The 22,731-nt window shown below is 38.0% G+C and overlaps 1 protein-coding gene across 1 annotated transcript in view; it reads right to left on the bottom strand.

Moving 5' to 3' along the window:
- Positions 1–22,731, bottom strand: part of DARS1 (aspartyl-tRNA synthetase 1) — a 36,322-nt gene that overhangs the window by 2,647 nt on the left and 10,944 nt on the right. Inside the window, exons 5-12 of the mRNA XM_074547897.1 lie at positions 15,029–15,131; positions 13,674–13,754; positions 13,141–13,200; positions 5,294–5,405; positions 3,414–3,548; positions 2,430–2,577; positions 1,382–1,528; positions 343–385 (exon numbers count right to left, since the gene is read on the bottom strand). Of these exons, the coding sequence (XP_074403998.1) occupies positions 343–385; positions 1,382–1,528; positions 2,430–2,577; positions 3,414–3,548; positions 5,294–5,405; positions 13,141–13,200; positions 13,674–13,754; positions 15,029–15,131 (829 nt within the window). The remainder of the gene's footprint in view (positions 1–342; positions 386–1,381; positions 1,529–2,429; positions 2,578–3,413; positions 3,549–5,293; positions 5,406–13,140; positions 13,201–13,673; positions 13,755–15,028; positions 15,132–22,731) is intronic.

Below are 22,731 nucleotides of genomic sequence, written 5' to 3'. Positions count from 1 at the left end.
GTCAGAATCTGGTTTGCTTTTTTTTGAAAATCTCCTAAGTTGTAGTTTTGGAACATACTAGCCTGTTTGGTGTCCTCAGTACAACATATGAGAGAAATAAATATAAAAGATTGAAAATGGTTTGAAACAGCTTATTAATGACAAAGTCAAAACTGATGGTAAATTAAATACACAGCACCAAAATGGGAATGCAGTCAATTAAAAAATGGTGATCACCAACTCTTCACAAGTTCTGCATGCTCTGAGGTACTGTTTGCATGCAGGTATTCACCAACCCTATGACTGCACAGTATCAGGTTTCAGAGTCAGTGACAAGTTTATTTACTCTACAATAATTGTTACCTTTTCCTTTACCAGGCGTCCCAGGAGCTTTTCATTAGGAGTGCTGAAAAAGATTGTCATCATTAAAATGAAGTCATTTGAACTTGTACTGATGATATACTTCACAAAGTCCAAAAGACTAAAAGCTACAGATCTGCTGCACCCTGACCCTTAGAAAATCTAGTACTTGTTACAGACTGTTTTGGGTTGTGCACACAGAAATTGCAAAATAAAGTATATTTATTTGTTTCTAAATACTTGGCATTGGTCCTAGAAATCCCATAAATTAACTGGCACCTAAAAATTGCTCTCAATGTAACTTCTTCCTAACTACCATATTCTGATTGCTAAAGAATTGTGCACTCTATTTCCTATTTCCATACATCTTGTGTATGACACAATAAGTGAGAACCACATGAACACTTCTTGAAGGAAGGATTTTCCTCCATCAAACTCTTATGATGGAAACTTTATTTGGTGCACAGATCATTTAACTTAAAATCACAAATTTTAGGACCTTAATGGTATTAGTTATATTATGGAGAAGAACAGAAATGTTTCAATTCATTAAATGTCTTTAGTAAAGTTTATATAAACTGCTGATTAAACCATTTCTCAGTAAATCAATGGCAATTCATCAAGATTGTTTAATTATTTTCCTGAGAGATGGAAAAAAGAAATGGAAAGGTGTTACTTAAAAAAAAGACCTTAAGGCAGCAGCATCTTTTTGTTTAATCCTATTCAAAGATGTGACAATTCATGTGAAGCACTGCAATTTCTGAACAAACAAACATTTCTCTTCCTTAAAAGGTTCAAGTTGCTCTCACTTTATGTTGTCAGTTATTTTCTGTCAGGTTTCAGAGTTTGTACCTATAGTCTGCGTTAAAAGAAAGGATTATTTTCACATCCACTCATTTACTTGTCAAGAGCTCTGCACAGAAGTGCTGTTTATTCCTCTAAAAGCTGTGGCTCCTCATTGTGGGCTGTCAGGTGCTCAGTACAAAACTGAGACTGCACTGCCACTTTGCCAAAACTGACACAGATACATCCTGCCAAGTACCTGAGATCCTCCTCATCCCCCATCTCCACACCGGCCTCCCGGAGCATGGCCACACCTTCCCGGTATTCCAGCCTCAGAGTCGGCTCCAAAAACTTAAACGGCTCACACGGGAACTGTCTGCTCACTGTCTGAATTTCAGTTTGGAATCTACAGCCAAAGAAACAAGAACAGAAGCCAAACACAAAACAGTCAAGGACTTGCACCCAGTAATGATTTTGTGATTTTGCCACAAGAGGTCCCTCTTGCAACGTAGAAACTGTGTTAAAACCACTTCAGGAGAAATTCTGTAATGAATTGTCTCAACAGTGTTAATGCATCTACTTCATGATGTTAATACTTTACTACTACTTCTGTTTAATCCCTCTTGTAAGAAATAATCGACTCAGTCAAATTTTCACAGTAAAGACACTGAAATTACTCCTTAGATGTGTAGTATTTACCTGGGTTCTTTTTTGATTTGAGTAATATTCAAATATATACAAGAAATTTCCTTCTGGACAGACAAAGATTTGCATATCTGCTGGCAAAACAGTCTCATTTGTAAACAAATGGACACCACTTCTAAACTTCTAGCCTGACTTTTTAATGAGTTAGACTGTGAATAATGGAAAATAATCCTTGCTGTTATCATGGAACAAATGCAGGCTGGTCTAATCACTTTTATTATTTCTTATATAGTAAATATTAAAATAATTTTTGAAACAGAACAATTTACCAGTAGTGGCAAAAAAGAAGGACATTTTAAATTAAGGATGGATCAATTATCTAGGCAAGTCCTTTCAACAGCAGACAGCAAGTTTCTTAGTGCAAGCCAGCATGCTCCAGGAGATGCTAAAAGTAGTTTACTGGCCTATGGCTTCAGTGAACCTTAGAAGTCAGGCACAAAGTAAGAGCAAAGCCAAAATATGTTTTGAAGTTGTGTTGTAAACCAGATTACCAATGATTATCTGATAAAGTGAGGACAAAAGAGTGGTGTAATTCATTCCACAATGCAAGAGATGTCAAACAAAGAAAGTTGCTCATTAAAAGAAGGAAATGCTTCTATTACCTTTCCTGAAGCCCTTTGAATATCTGCACCATGGTATCTGCAATCTCATCTACCACTTCATGATAGTGATAATTAAAAGCCATTTCAATATCCAGACCAACAAACTCCGTCAGGTGTCTGTGTGTATTGGAGTCCTCAGCTCTAAATACTGTAAAATTAAACAACAGAAATTCTAATTGACCTGAAATTATCATTTCAGTTGGAAAAAATAAAAATCATCATTTGGATTAGAAAGACACAAGTATCACTAGCAGCCTCAGAGCATCCTTTGTAACAGTGACAGCATTACTGCAGCTGTGGTACAGACACAACCCACTGAGAGGCAGGATCTCTGCTTAGATGGACAAACTTGAGTGGAAAAAACAGACAAGCTTTCAAGCACACAAGAACTTTCAGATTTGAAAGCTGCCTTTTTCAGAGGAAATGGCCTTGTACAGTGTATGTGTTCTGGGACAGGTATGAGTCTAATATAAACACATCTTCCCACAAACCATGACTCATCTGTCAGCAATTAACAAGAAATTTGACCTTCTGAATTACCTGGAATTTTTGTTTTGTTTTGTTTCATACATTGTTATTGACTTGTTTTCAGCGTTTAGAGGTTAGCTATCTTTAAACCACTTGAGGTCTTCAAAGAAAATTATTGTATTACCACTTAAAGAGGCCATGTCCTATCAGTATTTAAGAAAGAGAGCATGGGACTGGAAATCATTCCTTTTTTAGTATTTACTGACAATTAAAAGTAAGCTTATTCTCAGTAATGCTCTTCAGTACATGTACAGCAACTCCTATGTCAACTTTACTGTCATCAGTTGCCTCAACTGAAATTTGGTTTGGCAAATGAAACACCACCAAGTGAAACTATTCAAAGCTTTTGTATATGTGTGTGTGTGTGTGTGTGTGTGTGTGTGTGTTATCTTACTTGTACCAGCTGCTAAAACCAGGGCACACTTCACATGTTGCATAAAACCAAGCTTTTCTTACCTGGCCCGACACAGAAAACCTTTTCAAAGTCAGCACATATACACATCTGCTTGTACAGCTGTGGGGACTGAGCCAGGTAGGCACTGGTTTTGAAGTAGGATACAGTAAACACATTGGCTCCTCCTTCACTGGCAGCTAGAAAGCAAGTGCTTTTGTAAGGAATTATTGAAATAAAATGAAGCAGTTATTATAATAAAAATGTAAAAAAATCACTTAGAGGTAGAATGATAGATTATTGGTCTTTTAAAGATCAGAAAGAGGTTTTTCTTCAAAACATACTAGAGCAAAAAGATATATTTGCATCCATCCATTCATGCCAAGGTAAATTTTGCAGCTCAGGATTGTCATACCTTGCCTTGAATTTCTGCAAATTTAGCTGTTTAAATGTTCCTGTTTCAGCTGACCTTCACCTTCGAGTGAGAACAGCAGAGAACACATATCTGCACTAACACATCTACCTGCACCCCCACATTTCTGTGGAAACCAATCTGACAGTGGCTCAGGCTGCCAGGGGCTCACTGCAGTGAACCAAGTGCATATCCTGATCTGCCAGGACCATTCTCTAACTGAAGGCACAAATATCTCTCTCAGCCAATCCCAGATTTACCAGAGGACATGAGCAAAGGCTATAAAGCTTTTTCTCAGTTTGAGGCAATTTTCATGGACAGCTACAGGAACAAGGATCACAGGCATTTCCCTTACTGCAAAGCACCGACCAAAACTGCATCACTTCACCTTGCCAGTTCCCAGTGTGTGACATGAGAGGTGCAGTGGCCTAATACAGGTAACTTTTAAAAACCTCAAACCTTAAAACAGTTATGATGTTTAAACTGGAAGTTTAGTAAGGAATGCACTGACTTAACTTAGTTATTTTACAAAATATGGTGTCATCCAAACAATGGGATGCTTGCTTGCTTCCAATGGGACACTGCAAACTTCCTTAAAGGTCCTACAAAACTACCTGGAAGCCTTCTAGCACTTCATGCTATATAACTATCTCTACAGGGAAAAAGTCATCCAATCTTCTAGTTCAATGACACTTTTCATGTTGAAAGAACAGCTGCTTACATGCATTTTTAAAAAGGCTCATTTTTTATCTCAATCAAGAGATGTTTTCCAAAATATATAGAAGCATAAAATTCTGTAAGCAAGACATGCACTTTATGAATGTACATATAATAACACAGTAACACAAATGTTCTGCTCTGATTTTCTATGCCATGTATCTTAGTGGCATCAACAAAACCTCAAAGAGCACCAATAAGATGGAAGGAAAACCTCCATCAGTAAATCAAGCCATTGGACTTCTGAAAACAATACAGCAAATCAAGAGAACTAGAAACAGTGTCTACATTTCAGACTTTAAGGCTGAAGCTGTTATTCCACATTTCCAAAAAGAAAAAGATCTACCACATTCTGTTCTGCCACATTCTAATTGCTAAAGAAGTGACAAATTGTGCCATATAATGGCATCATATTTTATACCACGTGTTTGTTGCAATATCTTCATGATGGAATATACTTTTAATCTAAATTAGACTGGGTTTTTTAATACTGAGAATGGAACGGGCAGTGCTCAACACTGAGAACACTGATCTGAAGAATAATGCATATGATCACAACTAAACATTCATATGCATTGCAAACTACATAAATCAGGTGTATATATATAATTTTTCTTGTCATTCCTTTAACAGCCTAAGTCAGGAAAAAAGTAAAAGACCAACTCTGACACCTGCTAGAAGTTTGCTATGTTGCATCTAGGCTAGAAAGAAAATTTATGTTTTTTAAGTAAAAACTTACTCCATTTTTGTCAGATAGGTACATTGAGCAACTACAAAAGAAGCACACCTGCAGCTGCTGGATCACATATACAATACCTGAAATGATTTTGGGAGTCTGAATTTCCACAAATCCCTTGCGAATAAGAGTTTCTCGGAAAAGCTGACAAATACCAGACTGAAGGCAGAAGATTGCCTGACTAGTGGAGGTCTACAAGAAGAAGATAAAATAATGAATCCTATGTTAGTTTTTCCTGACTCTATTATTTCTTCTGGACAGCTGGAAGGATTAATTCCTTCCCTCAGGAATACCTAATTATTGTATCTGCCTAAACAGTGAGAAGTGTGAATCCATAATTGTCTGTTACACAGAAGGAAACAGGAAAGGAAGCCAGAGGAATTATTAATTTCAATTTATAGCATATTCAGTTATAAACGAGGCACTATGGTCAATTCTATATTTAAAAAAAAACCCCTGATTTATGAGATGTGCTTCTGCAAATAAAGGTTTTACAGTAAGAAATCGAATAAAAGTACTGAATTTATTAAAAAGCTTTCAGCACATGGAACTAGAACAGCTGCAGAACACAGTACATGACTAAAAGCCATTAATAACTTACATCAGGTAGAAATGTCTGTCTGTTAAAGGCTACCAAATACAATGTTCTTCATGTAAAAACACAGCCACAAGTTAGCCATGTACAGCACTGACACAAAACCATCCAAACCCCAAGGTTTACATTTCCAACATTTAAGCAGCCCAGATAACACCTGTTGATATGAACTGCAGTTCTTCTGTCTTATCTTCACCTTACTTTAAAAGTAAATTTAGCTGAAAACAGAAGCAGATTTAACTGAATTGATAATTGTTTTCTGTTTATGCACATGACACAATTGAGCTGCTCATCTGGGTTAGCAAATATCTGCACTAAACATTCCTGGAACACTTTTGGCATACAGAATAAAACAACCACCTTAGTGACTGACTGTTGCAAAGACTGCAAGGTGTCAGCACTCAAGCCATATCTGATTTTGTGCTTTCAGCATCTCAAACGTGACAACGAGCAACCTAAAAGGATACAAAAAACCCAACAAGTTCCTGCCAACGAGCAAGAGAAAAGGTTCTTTACGACAACCTGCGTCACAACACTGTTTACTTCTCTTTCTGAACAGCACCCAGCTCCTCAGTCAGGGTAAGAAAGGCCTTGTGGGCTGTTTCACATGACTCCTCTAGCAAACCACAAAACAAAAAACCCCCAACCAAAACATATTCTATAAGCAGGCACATTTAGACAGACAGTCAGTAGAACGGCTGAAATAAAGCTACAGCCATCATCTCTGCAAGATAAAGACATCCCTTTGCCAAGAGACCCAAAGAGAAAGCAGCAGGAACACTGCAGATCTGCAGCTGTCTGCAGTTATTTGCTGTTTTAGCTGACCAATGAAATAGTTCATGTGGGTAAGTGGTTGAGACTAGTAAATAACAGCAGTTCTCACTGTCTGATAAACCACATGTCTGACAGACCACAGCCACTACTCAAATGTTCCAATAGAAGGAAATGAGGTTTTGAGCAGCAGTTACAGAAGTACCCTAAGAGTTTTTCACCTTTCTCACATTGGTCTCCCAGCACAAGACATATGGCAGGACTGTGCCTGAGTTATGGGCATAATTTGGCATTGTTACATCCAAGTACCAGGATGATTCAAAGGGAGTTTTTCTTCTTAACCATCTCCTACTTGAAAGGTGAAAGAGCTGACACCTTTAAGTCACATTTGAGTTTCGCAATAAAGTTTTTGATGAACTAGACACATCTAAAATTGCTAAGAGAGAAGATTAATATTAACACAATTATGTTAATTAACATTAACATAAAGCAGCATAGAAACAATGCCTCTTCTACCCTTGGTGTGAACCAACAGCACTTTCATGCCAGAGCAGGTGGGAGTGCAGTACTAAGTCAAATAGGCCCAGGAAAAAAAGGAAACTGGTTGCTAAACCCAGTCTGAAAGCAATTACCTGGTGTGACCTAAAACTGTGCACAGGAACACAGCCAGCCAATACCCAACACAGCCCTCCAGTAACAAAGGTTGGTCAGGCAGTAACTCCTCCTGTCCTTTGTGAGGATGCAGGACAAGAATTCTGTCTTCCTAAGCCATGTATAATGGTAAGTTAGGCTTAGAAACAGCATTTATGAAAGCAGCCAAATTCACAGAATTGGACACTGAAGCTTTTATTTAACTGCAGACCAAGAACAAGCAGCAATTCTCCATACCTCAAATTAGATCTGACAAGACCACTCTTCTTTCACCAAAGGTGGCTGAGTTTCAGTGTCCTTTCATTCAGAGAGTGCCAACATGGATAACTGTTGGGAATTTGTGATACTGCAGCCTCCTTGTAAGAATTAAACAGACCCACAAGACATCTGAGATAACTCCTGAAGAACTGCATCTGACAATTTGCAGTGGAGTCAAATCAATGACCTCAGAATTTTTATGTGCAACTATGAAGGAAAAACTTCCAATTTCATAACATTCTTTGCACTGGTGTGATGTTCAGAACACAAAGAGAACAAATTCATTTGAAGAAAACAATTCAGTAACTGAGATGCTGGTATGTATAGCCATGTTTCTACAATGGTAAGTAACACAGTCACAATTTGAGCTTCCACACTTAGGTACAATACAGCAAACTAAAGACAGAGACAGCTGTCAAAATTAATTGATTCCTACCTTTGCCTTAAAATAAGATTTTGCCATGGCATTCTTCTTGGGTAGTCTTTACCCCAATAGGAACCTTTCCACATATGTATTGACAAACTATCTTATCTAAGACTATGGCAAAGATAGTCAATATTGCTCCAAGAATTAACCAGAAACAGAAACAAATTTATGATAATTAAATGCTGTTGCAGTTAACATTATTAATGTTTTAACTTGGTCTGCAAAGTTAATTTTACAGAAAAACTCATTATTTTCAATAATCACCTTTGTTACAGACAGCAGAAGAAAAGTTTAGGAGCAATGCTGAAGGAAGAGTTTCAGTTATAACTTCACCTTCATTTCACCTGTGTGTTTATTATTCAGATGCCATGAAAGAAGACATTAATGATAAAACTGAGCACTGTAAGCTTATAAAAGCAATAATCACTTTTCATCTGGCACAATTTGCAGTGTCCGTACAGGGCCACGTGTGCTGCCAAATGTTCTTCAGTGGAATTGAGGTGGTTCACACCACCATGATCTTATCTCAGAGAGGTGAGACCGACACACAGACATGAGAAGTTGTGAACTTTCTTTTTACTTTCACATCAGCAGAATTTGTTCTGCTCTCCCCTCATTTTTGCTTTTCTGTTTTCCTGCTGTAGCTACCTATCTTCCACCAAGAACAACCATAGACACATAGTTGGTTAAATAATGGAATCTATACTCTTATCCTATATCTAGGACAAGTGAAGGTTTTGTTAGGAAACAGAATTTATCTTAAATAATATTTTTTTTAACCCCAAGGTGACCCAAGTCAATTTTTGTTCAAATTTCAGTATTACTTATAGCACTAGAATATATAAACATGAAGTTTGTAGTCTAAACGACTGGGACTGTGTATGTACACTGCCAAATCACTGCCCACAAGAAAATGTACATTTGCTTTTTCATTACAGCTTGGATTCAGTCAGGAAAAACACACCTTTTGCATTGAGGAAATTGAATCCAACACAATCAAATCAAGCCTGAAGTAACTGAGCATTTGGAAAGAAAGTGCATTAAGATCAGTGTACAGCTGGATTACCACATACACAGTCTGACATCCATAAACTACTAAAGACACAGTTTAATGTTAATGCTCTACCCTGAGCAACAAAACCAGGGTAATACTGACCCTAAAAAGGCTTTGCTTTGGTCTCAATGAGCTGGGCAATAGCAGACACAGTTGTAGCAACAGGACTGCAAAAAGGCATAACATTCAAGTCACATTTGGACAGACACTGTTGAGATAAAAGTCCTGAAGAGCACAAAAAATCAACCAGAGCAAGGACATCAGTCAGGTCCACCATAAACCTGGGTGAATCTGGGCTGTTTCTTTCTTCAGACTTTTTCACAGGTACAAACTGAGAAGTAAAACCCAAGAATTAGTGTTTCTTTCACTGGTCTTTTCTTCATAATTTGTTTTAAATAATGTAAAACTGGAGGAACTTGAATTGGTATTTTTAAGAAGCAAACTACAAGAACCAGTGTTTCACTGGTCTGTTCTTCATTACTTTTGATGTACCACAGAACTTCATGAAATACAGCTTCTGCAGGTCTTTATACAGACACGGGAAGCCTACACACCACCAAGTACTTCAGCAGAAATTACAGATTTAAAAACACAGTCAGTGCTCTCTCTACCCTTCTTAACTGTTGTGGTAAGTGAATGGTAAATCAAGCATCCCTATGATCAAGTGGTTTGACTTCCATTACTTCCATTAAACCATTGTGAAAAACAGATAGCTGGGTCAACAGTGGTTTCCTCACAGTCACCCATGGTTATGTGAAAGCAAATCTAGTCCATACAAGACTTCTCTTTCTTATCAGCTCTCCTTTCTCTAAAACCCCAAGTTTTCTACTCCAAGAGTGTGATCTGTATTTCATGAGTTAACCCACCAGGAACAGGTTCATTCTTTGGAAATAATTTTCCAAGCCCCTTAGCCCTAAATAATCACAGTTTTCTCTCCATACCTCACAGTAACAACTACAGCAGTAGCTTGGCATCTTGGCATTTAAGTACTTCCCAGCCCCAACCTTAAAAAAACTGAACTGAGACACTTTTGAGAGACCTTTGTCAGCAAACAAAATGCAAGACTGGTAATGATTCACTGCAATACTCAGTCTATTTCCACATGTACACAAGAGTGGAAGTCTTGCAATCTTTGCAACATACTTTGCATCTTTCATCTCAATTCATGTAATTTCCTTATTATTAATTACACTCCTTGTATTGCATGATAATCAAACCTTCTTTGGTATACATTATAGCTGGATGGAGTGATGCTATTTTTAGAAATCCAGGTTTTTTCATTCATGTAATAACTGAGTTTCCCAGCTCCACTTCATTGTGACTTGGCCCTATCCAGTTAACTCCTTTGTTAATCACTATTTAAAATTAGCTAAATACTTAACTGCCTTAAATACTGTGTTTAAATGGACAAAAATTACTTTAGTTGCATACAAACAACTTTTTTTAGTCTCAGCCTAACAAAGATCTATGCATTTAGCTTGGTAAATCTTTCTCAAAACAACAGCATCCCTATTTTTGATGTTCAGTGACTTCTGTCTTCCTTAAAAAACTGAGGAAACCAGAACTAGATGATACATTTAGCTGTGGCTGGACTTCCTCCCACACTTGTAGGAACAGACATCACAGCACCTCCATCAGAACTATTCTGTTAAAATTCTTCCCAGTTGCCCATGATATGGTTTTCCCAGAAGGAACAGCTGGGGGAACGATGGTTTCAGATAACATATCATGTTTGCAATCCTCCTTAGAACATGCCTACTTATTCAGTGCATTTGAAACACTAAAAGCTCTTTGAAGCCCCATTTGTACTCCAGTAGTTCCAATCTATGGAACCAAATCACTGAAAATCAATTACTGCTTTCTGGGTTTCTTGTATTCCTACTCTTGTGATTCCACTACATCCAGTGCTTAGAATGCACACATATATATATATATATATATATATATATATATATGTGTGTGTGTGTGTGTGTTCTCACTGAAATTCCCCCTTTCTTCATTAAATATCTTTTCTGCTTATACAGCACTCTCTTTAAAAAAACAGATTAAAATATCATATTTAGAATCTGCTTTTGTTCTGAAACACATCATGAAAGGTGCAACAGAAAAGACACAGTGTGTGACACAGTGTGAGACAGAAACATTTCCTGTGCGCAGGAGGAAGGCCAAGACAGATACCCAAGCCTGATCCTGGGCAAGCTGTGGCCAGATCACACCCAGCCACAGGTGTGTGCAGGGGATGAGACACAGACACTGCAGAACTGAGATCTGGCATTCCATCCTGCCACCAATTCTGTGAAAAGCTGACCTGAATTGCTGTTCAGCATCAAACAGGTGCTTAGCACCACACTGCAGCAGCTGCTGGAGCTAAGGGGAAAACCAGCTTCTTAACACAGAGTTAAGGTTCAGAGCTCAAAACAAGGTGCCAGACATTGCTGAAGAAAAGGTGTCCCAACAGTGGTTGGGACACAGAAGAGGTTTCAGCAACACCCAGTTATGTCAGCAGCTGCACCCTGCAGGCAGAATACTGACCACTAATGCCCTTCTGCTGTACTGCCAAAGATATTTCAGAAGCATTGGGATGGTCATGCTGAACCACTGGATGTGTACAGGGTCAGAACTTTAGTCCAGCCCTTTCCATTCCACCTCTTGTGTTCATTCTGGCTTGAGTCTTCCTTCTTTATCCATTACTATTTACCTTCTTTGGCTTTGCTCTGCAGAGCCCTCAACTGCATTACAGCCAAGGATGCCTCCAAGCCATTTTCACCCAGCATTTTTAAAAGCTATTTCCCTTTGTATAATTTCTCTGTTCTGTTTGGGCTTCATGGCTCCTTTCAGTTTATTATACAGATGTTTCTTCAATATAATGGATTTTCTTAGGTTTCTCTGGAGTGCTGTTGGTTATTTTTATTCATCACCAGATGTTCAAGTAAAGCCTGCAGTTCAAGCATCCCAGATTTCTCCCCTTCAATTCAGCACACTTAGTACTACCATAAGCTGATGGTCCTTCAAATGATTTTCACTTTCAATCATTAATATAGAATTCTTTTCATTAAAGCTTAATTTAAGACAGATTAAGAGACCAATATGATGAGATACTGAGTATCCTGAAAAGTAACCACAGACTGAAGTTACTCAGTATGGTATATAAGGTCAAGTGAAAGCCAATTAACTTTGGTACAAGTAAAACAATTGACACAAGCAGTTTTAGTTGCTGAAATAAGGACATCAGCTGTTGAAAAGCTGTAAGTCTCTCAGTGCCAGAACTTTTCCAAATTTTCCAATAAATGAGTTCTTTTGTTTCATTTCTCAGGTGCAAAGATTGATTTACTAAGAAACTGCCATTATCAAGAACTCTGAAGGCAGTACTAGGTATCAAAAAAAAAATCAGCTAAGTTTAGTCTTCATTCAAGGTTGATTAAAATTTTATTGTGGAGAGCCTAAGATGGCTAAAAAGCCTAGGAAAAGATGCCTCAAGTCAGTAATGCTTAAATTAGTTACACACTTAAGTGTTAGCTGCTGTTTAATTGAAAAATAATTAAGTTCTGTAAGTAATTTAGAAGAGAGTATTTTGCCGCTGATTAGAAATGGTAAATATATGGGAGGTTTATGAATTCACAGGTTGGGTCTCCATGACCTGGATAAAGAAAAATGTTTCAGGAAAAAAAAGGAAAATACATGAATGCTGTGGAAACAACAAAGAGAATGAGATTGGTATCGTGGCCTGGTACAATTTCTCTGGCAAGGCATGCATTACAGCACCTCAACTGTCTGTTAAAAATCACAACTTCCATCTTATACTTCAAACTCTTTAAAGGTTTCGGATAACAAAAACTACATCTGAGAGAAAATGTTGTCTCTAAATTGTCCCTATTCAGTCACCTTTGACTTTTGCAGCTACACAGCCCAGATGTGCACAGCCACAAATCATCAATGTTTGCCTTTGAACTACCAATATATGTTCTTTAATTAATGTCAGTAAAGGCAAACATTGAGGATTCAAAAATCCTGTGCTTTTACAATACCACACAAAACCACAAAAACATATTGCTTGTTTTTCTTCTGGCCAACAATAAAATTCCATCAAATCCATGACTTTCACTGCTTTGTGGATTAGAACTATGAAGAATAAACACTTGCAGGCAAGCCTGCAGCACTGCATGTTCCTTACCCTTAGATCAATGATTCTGTTGTCCAGTCGTGTATCTTGGTTTACAGTAGCTCTTCCATCCTAAGCAGTTGCACAAAAGCACATAGTGAATACACACACATCCAAAAAAGAAAACAAAACCACAACTTCAAAAAACCAAAATCAATGGAGAAAAACACCCTCTGGCTAAGAGCAAAGGGTAATTTCTATGTTCAGCTGAACATCTAGATCATTCTAGAAAGAATACAGAGCAAACTGGCAGCACAGAAAAGTTCAAGGTGTAACTTCTCCCAGAGGTCACAGGCAGAACCCAACTATGAGGATGCATCACACACACACACACGATTGGGAACCCTATGGTTTTGACCTTCTTCTGCACTTCAGCAGACATCAAAGCTAGAGAGATGTTGAACACAGTTCTGGATGGCACAAAGGAAGTAAAATGCAAACCCATCAAACCCCCAGAATCACCGCATTAAGGAAGTTGCTTGGCTTTTGTGCTTTTGTTCAGCTACAAAGACAATAAAAAGCATTTGAGGATGCAAAGTTTTCACCTCCTCTCCTTCCACTTCTGGTCGAACAGCATCATCCAGCTGTAAGGGCAGCCGGGGCTCAGCTGAGCTGATCACATAGATCTGAAATTGAGAGAGAACAGAAATAGCATGAGGCTCTGCTCAAAAGGAGGTGTCATTTACAAAAGGATATTTCTAGCAGAAACTTGAAACAGTGTTTGCATAGGCTACGGGCTCTAAGGCTGTGATTTTATTCCTCTACTTGAGATACACTGTGCATTCTCATGACAATACTGAAGTGCTCAGTTCTTGCTTTCCCTTAGATTTGAAGTATCTTTTTTTCTTCTGGGAAGCACCAAATTGAGCAAGTTCATACAGCCTGAGGGACAAGCCTTTTGGCCTGAATGCCAGCTCTGAATATGCCAGATTTCACTGAGCTTTAGTTTCTCATTCCAGCAAGATCATCCTGTTCTTCTCCTTGTTAATGCATCATTTACTTATCATCTGAATATGGCTGAAAGAGCTATTTCAGATTCAAAAATTTATGAGATAACTAAAATACAATCAGAGAATGAAAACCACCTTGCTGTGCTTTATGTTCTCATATTGCTCCTAGAGGAGCAGTGAATTTGATGTTCTTTCAGAAAAATCAAGCATGGAATAATCTGCACACATATTAAAACATGTTTCTTCAAAATCTGCAGGTTTTCCATAGTGCTGTTAGCTAAGATTTACCTCACTGCTATAACAGCCATTGTACTCCAGTCCTGGGGCGACTGGGTTTCAGCTGTATTGTAGGCATACAGCTTGGTTAAAAACCTTCAGAAGAAAAGGATATTACATAAAGGTTTAAATATGTTTTCTATTTAAACAAATTATAAAGTTACACTTCCTCTAGCCCTACAGCACAGGCTCCAGGAACTTTAGATTTCAAAAGTTTCCATACTGTTAAGCCACTAAGAGTTTATTTCTGTGAGAATTATGTATTGCAGTCCATTGTACTGAGGGGAAGATTGTAACTCTGATAAAGAAGAAACTTCAGACTTGCACTTAAAAAGAAGCAGACTTTTTATTCCAGAATCTACTGCAGTTAAGAATCAAAAACTAAAACTACAAACTTTTCTAGCCAAATTGTTCTAGAGAGAGATTCTTTTTTTTTTTACTTAATACTGCAATGCAAATGGCAGATAAAAACAGGGAAATATAAACTCCAAGTATCTTAAAACCAGAAGTGTTTAATTTTTACATATAAAACACTGAAATCTGTAGTTTAAAGCAGTGTATTTCTGTGACATGAGATTCCTTACTGACAAAGTTTATGTATGTAGGCAGACAGACAGTCTCAACAGATAATCTATCAAACAATTAACCAGTGCTCCATTTGCTCAAAAATTTACCCTCTGAACGTGAAGCTCCACATCTTGCTGAGTACAACCTCCAACCTTCTGGTACGCTTTCCTCACAACGCCCTCGATGTCCACAATGCTCTCTTTGGTGATGCTGCCGAGGAAGAGAGGACAGGAGGCTCAGTCAGCTCCACTGCACCCTGCAGCAGCCTCAGCACAAGCATCCCCCATGCACTGCATGGACTGCTCAACAACACAACAGCCAAGGGTCTGGAGCTACTGTTATATCTAATAACTGATTAATAAAGGAGTTTGCTGAAATATCCCCAGCCACAATCAATTCAAACTGGGATGGAAGACTTGAGAGGGAAAGAATTAAGAGTGAGCTCAGTGCTTGCCCATTCTCTGTGTGTTGTTTATACACAAACTGACAAGTGGCAGAGCTCTTTTTCTAGGCCACAGACACTCTTCCATGTGTCAGCTGATGCAATTATCTGCAAGATGTGTCTTCACCAGCAGAACAACAAACTGAAGGGAAGTCCTAGGACTGAAAGGGAAAATCAAAACTAGTTCAGCTTGTTTAAACTACATGACTTGTTACTGAAAGATGCAAGATGCTCCCAAGTCATTTCTCTGTGACAGGGCACATCCCAACTGCTCCCCACTAACAGTACATTAGAACAGCACACACTGTCCTGAAAGTCTTCCAAAGATATGATATAAAGTATGTGTGCTATAAGCAAACAACAACAAAACCTCAAGAGTCAGAGGTGAGAAAAGAATTGGTATGAGCAGTTTTTATTTACACATTTAATGTACTGGAGTTTAAACCAGCACTTTTCTACAGATAATCTCACCCTCACTGGAAATATATTTTCACTCTGTCTCTCTGCTAGCTCACAAGAAGCCAAATATCTAAAAATATTACTTTCCTTTTTAGGAAAACTAATGTTACAATTATTCTTCCACTTGTGAGTCCTTCCTGAGAAAGCTGAAAAGCACTTTACACACATCACTTGACCACCAAAGCCCTTAGAGAGCAGGAAAGCATCAGGCCCACAATTTAACTGCAAACAAAAAGAGGTGAGTGAGGATGTCATCAGACAAGCTGGCCACTGCTAAAAGCAGCAAACCAAAGAGCCATTAACAACCCTCAGCTTTGCAAGGCTGGCACTTTTTTTACTTTGAATAAAAATCTTGAAAAATCTGATGATATTGAAGTAACAGTGGAAAGTTCAAGCATAAAATTCTCAAAACCTAACAGTGGCACTGTAAGTAAATTCCAATTAACTAAAAACTAAAATGCCAAATTTGAGTATTTTAGCTGATTACACTTTTTTTTGGTGGTAATACTTTCAGGTGATAGAAGTTATTAGCTGCTCTACAGTTAATACAGACAAGGGTGCTTCATATGCTTGACTTGCTTCACCATTAGGTAATTCCATGTACTGCATTAAACTCATGAACAGCCTGCTCTTCTGGTACATTTACACTTTAGAAGAGCTGCAATTGCTCAAATCACAACTAAATTTGTCCAAAGCAGAGGCTGAGAGCAGGCTTTAAGTAAGAATCCATTTAGTTACAGGTGAGCCTCCATTTCCATTAGTTTAGCAGAGGCAACAAATATGAGAAAGGATAATTGAAATGACACCAAGTGCTTCCAAGTACTTTCTATTACAAATGATTCTGTTTGAAACTCCTCATACAGACTGTGGAACCAAACAGTGCTTTGGATGCAAGAGAGTGTCATCATCTATGACAATGAATGATGCTAAACCAGTATTAAGTGTAACTATAAATTCCCCTTGCTTTTCAAATGAGTGAATGTTTAAAAGAATTAAAGTTTTACTCTTATGTGAAATTTTTTTTCCCTAAAAAGTTTTCTATTTTTCCTGCTTCCTTTTCAATGTCAACATTTTCGCAAATGTCCAGAAAACACTACTAATTTCATGAATAGCACTGTCTTCACTGAAAATACCAGTTTCCAATCTGCTGAATAAAAGCCTTCTCAGTAATAACAGCAAATAATGTTTTAAACTTACTGAAGGAAATTCTGTGAAAAAAAATAGTTAAATATGAATGTGTTGCAAGGACTCAGATTGGTGATGCCATGGATGAGAACTGTTAGTGAAGTCTGTGCAGAGCTGATCAGAACATGCAAGGAATTCAAGACATGCAAAATGGTATCAGGTTAAAAATACAGGAAGAAACTGCCTTTTATATCACTGGAACTGCAATATTGCTTTGCAAACTTGCATAACTTTAAAACTTTGCACATAGGATAAACTGAGCTTTCTCTTCATCTCTAAACTTTGTTGTTGCAATTAAAACATGCTTCTTGATCTGGAACTTATTTAAAACTGTACCATTCCTTAGTCATTACATTTGCCACAATTTTAAGATGTATTTCAACTGAGTTCCTAACTGTGTAGGTCCCTGTAAACAAATATTCAAGTAATTGCCTGGGTTCACAAAAGCACTAGGAAGGGTCCTACTGTGTGTGACCATCTTTGTATTTATAAACATCCATCATCTCCTCTCAAATTTCTTTGATAATTAAAAATGTGCTTTTCCTCATTTGAACTCCACATTTAATCCAGTATGAAAATAAAAGCTGGTGGTTTGAGTTCTGTTTGAACCATGCTCAGCAAGACCTAGAGCTGCAAGTGTCTGAGGTCCATAACCCTGCATCAAACACAAACTACAGAAACCTGGAAGGAGCTGCTCTGATCCCAACAGCTCATTCCAAGGATGTTCCTGAAATGGCATTTTCAGTTCAAGTTCCAACAAGGAACTAGATGTTTTAATAAAATGCCAGTAAGCACAGCAAAGCATTCTCCACAGCAGCAGGAATAAGTCATCTAGGTGATTTTTGATAAAATTCCCCTGGCTAACAAAAAACCCCCAGACACCAACAAAAGTGAACAAGTAGCAGAAAAACATGCCACAGTACCACCATTTCCATTTAGGACAACAATATTTATATCTGTAATTAATGTTACCAGGGACTAGAAACTAAAGTAGGATGCTTAAAGCATTAAGAAAAGACAGATGGCATCTTTACATTGTTTAATCCATAAAAAGCTATTGAAGTATATAGACTCAAAAAGTCCAACAATAAAAATTTTCTCTGTATAGGAAACTGTTTAGTATTTTGTAATGTTCAAAAAAAAAAATCAAGATTATAATTTCAAAAGTGTCCACTAGATGCCTTATGTCCCTCTTAATTAGCTGCATGTCTATTAGCCAAGACTTTCTCTTTTAACCACAGGATTGCATTCTTGCAGTCTTTATAACAACATCTTTCATCAGCAGCTTCATGTTGCAAGCTGAACCCCATGCTGGCCCCAGAAAGTGAATGACAATCAACATTTTCTTGGTCAAAAGCCCAAAGAATAGGAAGAAACTTGGTTATTTACAGATTTTAAACAGAAAATGTTTACTTCTTCTATACCATCTATACTTATTCTGGTATTTTGTTGTTTCTTCTTCAACACCTTTCTGTAAGCAGACTGCACAAATTATATTAATACATTATTCAATTTAAAATATTAAATAATTCTCTTAATACATAATAATCAATTATCCTTTACCTGAATGCCAGTGAAAGTGAAGGCACTGCTTTACTTTCAAAAAAGGAGTGAATTTTGTAAGTAGCTAGGAGTATAAACATTTTGTATTCAACATGAGCAACTGTAATCCTGTCTGCACAAATACAGCAAGTATGCATGAAGCTCCCTGAAAGGAAATTATCTGAACTTGTATACAAAAGGGCCAGGTAAACACCTGTTCTTATTCTGTTCATTCTAAAATTGTAATGATTGTTTTCCTCTACCAACATTCTAACACTTGCTTGAACCTGCATATCTTTTGGGGAAAAAAGAAGCCAATCTGCTCTTAAAAGTTTTAAGTAACAAAATCCACAAGGAATTTTTAGTAATTTTCACTAAAAACCTACACTTTATTTCCTTTCTAAATTCCCCTGATTTCATCCTCAGTTCACTGCATCCTGGCACACCTTTGTATCTGCAGAGTAAAGAATCCCCAGCTGGCAGAAAACCTTGGGCAGCAGCAGCAGACTGGGATTGAAATCCCTCACTGACTTCTCCAGGATAGAACAGAGCTTTCCTCAGGCTCACAGAAGGCAGATCTGCCTGACCATGTATCACTGCTTCTTGCAACTTCACCATCAGCCTTTTCCAATCTAACATGTATTCAGATACAAAGACAACAAAAGTGGACAAAATATTCCAGAATTGCCTAAACTAGGCACATATTACATTAATGCTATTTTCTAGAAGTCAGAGAACTGCATGGGCTCCTGTCAAGCCAGTTACCTATCACAACCTCACACTTCTCTCTGCACTTTTCTATTTATTAATCCTGAACACCCACAAAATCTGACCAATCACAGAGGTACAAATTCACACTGAAGAGCATTGAAGTGATTATTCTAAATGAGCCCTGGTTACTACACACTCCTGAGTGCCTATTTACCAGTCCAATTTTTGTGTCACCAGCAAATTCAGCTGCAATTTGACATTTTCTTCCAGTCTCCTGATATAAGAATTAAACAGAAATGGATAAAGAAAACATTCTGCACTATCCAGCAGTCTTCCTGGCATTACCAATTTATCTAGCTAAAAAACTTACATATATTTTTCTACATTGTGAATTATTTTCATACAAGTAAATAATTTTCCCCCCCTTCATTTTAATCTCTTTCCTGCCTTTTTGCTCTCCACTCTACTACACAGAGCCATCAAGTTACTTCCTGTGCAAGGGCAAATTTTCTGAGCAGCTAAATTAGAATCTGTTATCCACCTCTCCCAACTGCTCTGTCAGCTCACGTGGCTCTGGCACAGAGGTGGCAGGAAAGGCTCAAAGCTGAGATAGAAAAGGAGAAAGAAAACCAAAACCAGCCACACCCCATGTTTGATAGAAAAAGGAGGTTGATGAATTACTAAGATAAATTACTAACTAGCACCTCTGCTGGCTAAAAGAGACAATGAACTGTTTCTCTTATGCAGCACCCCTTGCAGGACTGGGCTGAATTGCTTTTTCTGATAAAAGACAGAAGAACAATTTCCAGCATCTCGACTGGCTCTGTGCTATGTTTGTTTTGGAAGTTCAACTTGGAACTTTCCATGGTTAAACTCACAGAAATTTCTTTGTAAGCCTGAGTTGAACCACTATAAAGTATCTTTCACTAAAACTCACATTGTAATGATAATTGTGGTAATTAGTGTATGAATGCTGCTGACCACAGAACATTATGAAAGTTCTTGGTTTCCATGTGCCAATCTCTAAAAGAGGAACTGGTTTGTTTACAATTTATGAAAATTTGTACCAAAAAATGCTCATTATTTAATAAACAAAAATTAAAAAGTCAAGATCCAGAATTTTACAAACTATTTTAAATAAAGTTGTGGACACAGTATGAAAGTATGCAAAAATAGCACATGGGAAACAGTTTATATACTATAAATATACAGTGAAAACACTTAAAAATGTAATTGAAATTTAAGATATTTGAGTTAAACGTTTTCTTCAATAAATGCATATTTCCTCATTTAACATGTAGGAAATGAGATGACAAAAAAAGACACTGAGAAAGGCAGGGAAACAGGATAGTTATTTTTAGACATCTAAGGCCAGCCTCATCTGCTGGAAATAATGGGGTCAGCGCAGAGCAGGTGAAAGGCAGCAGGGAAGGGCTGAGCACAGGCATGTCCTGGGCTGGGACTGCACCCAGCAGCACCAACAGCAGCAGCTCTGAAGGACAGGAGGCAGCTGCAGGGCCAGCAGCACTCAGAACTGGAGGAGATGAAACACTGGAAAAAGTGAGAGCATGGCAGGATATTAATAAGTTTGTTGGTGGGTAGGAATCCTGAGAGGATGCCTGTACTAATGGGGTTAAAAAAACCAAAAGCAAACCCCCAAAAGAAAATCCAGAAGGCTGTACCAGAGTTACACCACTCAGAGAACATGATGATGAACTTGTAATCAGAAGCACAAATAATAAGGGAAACATGAATGCTACAAAGGGAGGCTGAAGTACCAGGATTTGGCTAGCAAATGTTATCCCAAAAAAGAAGTAGAAGGAAAAGTCAAAACACAGTACAAACACCATCACTCTGGCTACTCTGAGGAATTGGCTGTCTCATCAAGAGGGAAGATGACAGGGACTTGGGAAGAACCTAAGGATGAAGTTCTGCCTGATTTAACAGCTCACTGCAGCCAGAAAAGTAAGGAGCTTTACCCTCCACTGTTTCCAGATACCCTCTTCCACCACCATTCCTTGTTAGCTCTTGACTTCCATCACCTCATTTAAATCACTAACTGGCAGAAAACTAATTGAGTAAAAAAGATCAGTGAATCACAAAAACCACCAGAGAAGGTTTATAAGTAAGTGGCAGTCAGCATATGGAAAAATAGAGTAAAGACAGCTTCCCTCTCATGAGCTCCTAACCACAAAGATCTACCAATCATGAAGTGCAAGAAATTCAGCTGTGCAGGGAAGAACCACGAAGAAAACTGAAAAGGAGAGATATTGGAAGAGAACTGGAGAACAGAAGAGTGTGCATCACAACTCCAAGAGTTGTTCCACTGTTCTGTAGCACAAGTTTCTCGAGGGAGCACAGGCAGACTGCTGGGAGTTTTGAGGGAGATGAATTAGGGAACAAGTACATTATACACTTAATTCTTTTCAGAGATTCCAAGCGCTGGAGAGAACAAATCATTTCATGAAGAAACAGAACACTTCACTTTGGCTCCTAAACACCTGTGAACAGCATGTTTCACACTGGCACTGCCAGCACTGAGCAGGCCAAACAACAAACACTGCTGGTTCTGTTTTCCTGCTGCCTTGAACCCCATCAGCACAAGCATTATCCCAACCTTCTTAACTTGCCTTCTGGAAGTCTCTGCTATAATGAATCTTTCCCCTCCCTGACATATTGAAGGTTGAAGGCTGTAGCACTTTTGCAGCTAATTAGTGGGGGCTCCCTTTCCAGGCATGAGAGTAGTGCCAAGAACTGCACAGAAACAACTCAAGTGCCACATGCTAAACATATTCTGCAAAAAACTGCACAGAATTGATCCACATTTCTATTTGTGAACAAGCTGACAGACACGATTAAAGCTCTACTATAAAACACATTTCTCACACAAGCACAATTATTACAGGACAACCTGAAAGCACAATCTTGAGGCAAACAGAAGGGAAAGGTAATTTTTTATCTTTAGGAAGAAAACAAACCAAATATGTGAATTCAAATGGCTGCAACAATTTTTTTCAATTGGCAAGTCTAACTATTATCCCACCAATTTTTTTTTACATTAAAATTTTAGTGCCAAAAATAAGGTGTAGATAAGACTAACTCAGTGCACAGAAGCTACTTTTAATTTCTTCAACTCAGTAAGCCACTTTCAATGTGGGACTTCTTCAGATCAGTTCTAAGTATAAAATGTGTTACTACTCTGCAGGTCTGGTAGCAGAAAAACGCTGAACACGAGCAGCCCCAGAGCAGCACCACACACCAAATGAAGTGTCCCACTAAGCTCAGCTTGCCAGACTTTTTGTTAGCCAGCTTGGAAGAAAATGTAGGTTGTCTATGGTGAGAGAATGCTGCTTCAGCAGTTCAGAATGAATTTCAAGCCTGTTCTCTATTTTATCTTTTGTCAGTGTAATGTATTCAACGCAATAGAGAGCTGACAATTTAAATAACTACATTTTAAAACAAACGAAGCAT

Source organism: Zonotrichia albicollis, chromosome 10 (genome assembly GCF_047830755.1).
Source record: "Zonotrichia albicollis isolate bZonAlb1 chromosome 10, bZonAlb1.hap1, whole genome shotgun sequence".
NCBI lineage: Eukaryota > Metazoa > Chordata > Aves > Passeriformes > Passerellidae > Zonotrichia > Zonotrichia albicollis.
Note: the sequence above shows the minus strand (reverse complement) of the source record. Positions and strands in the feature narration are given on the sequence as shown.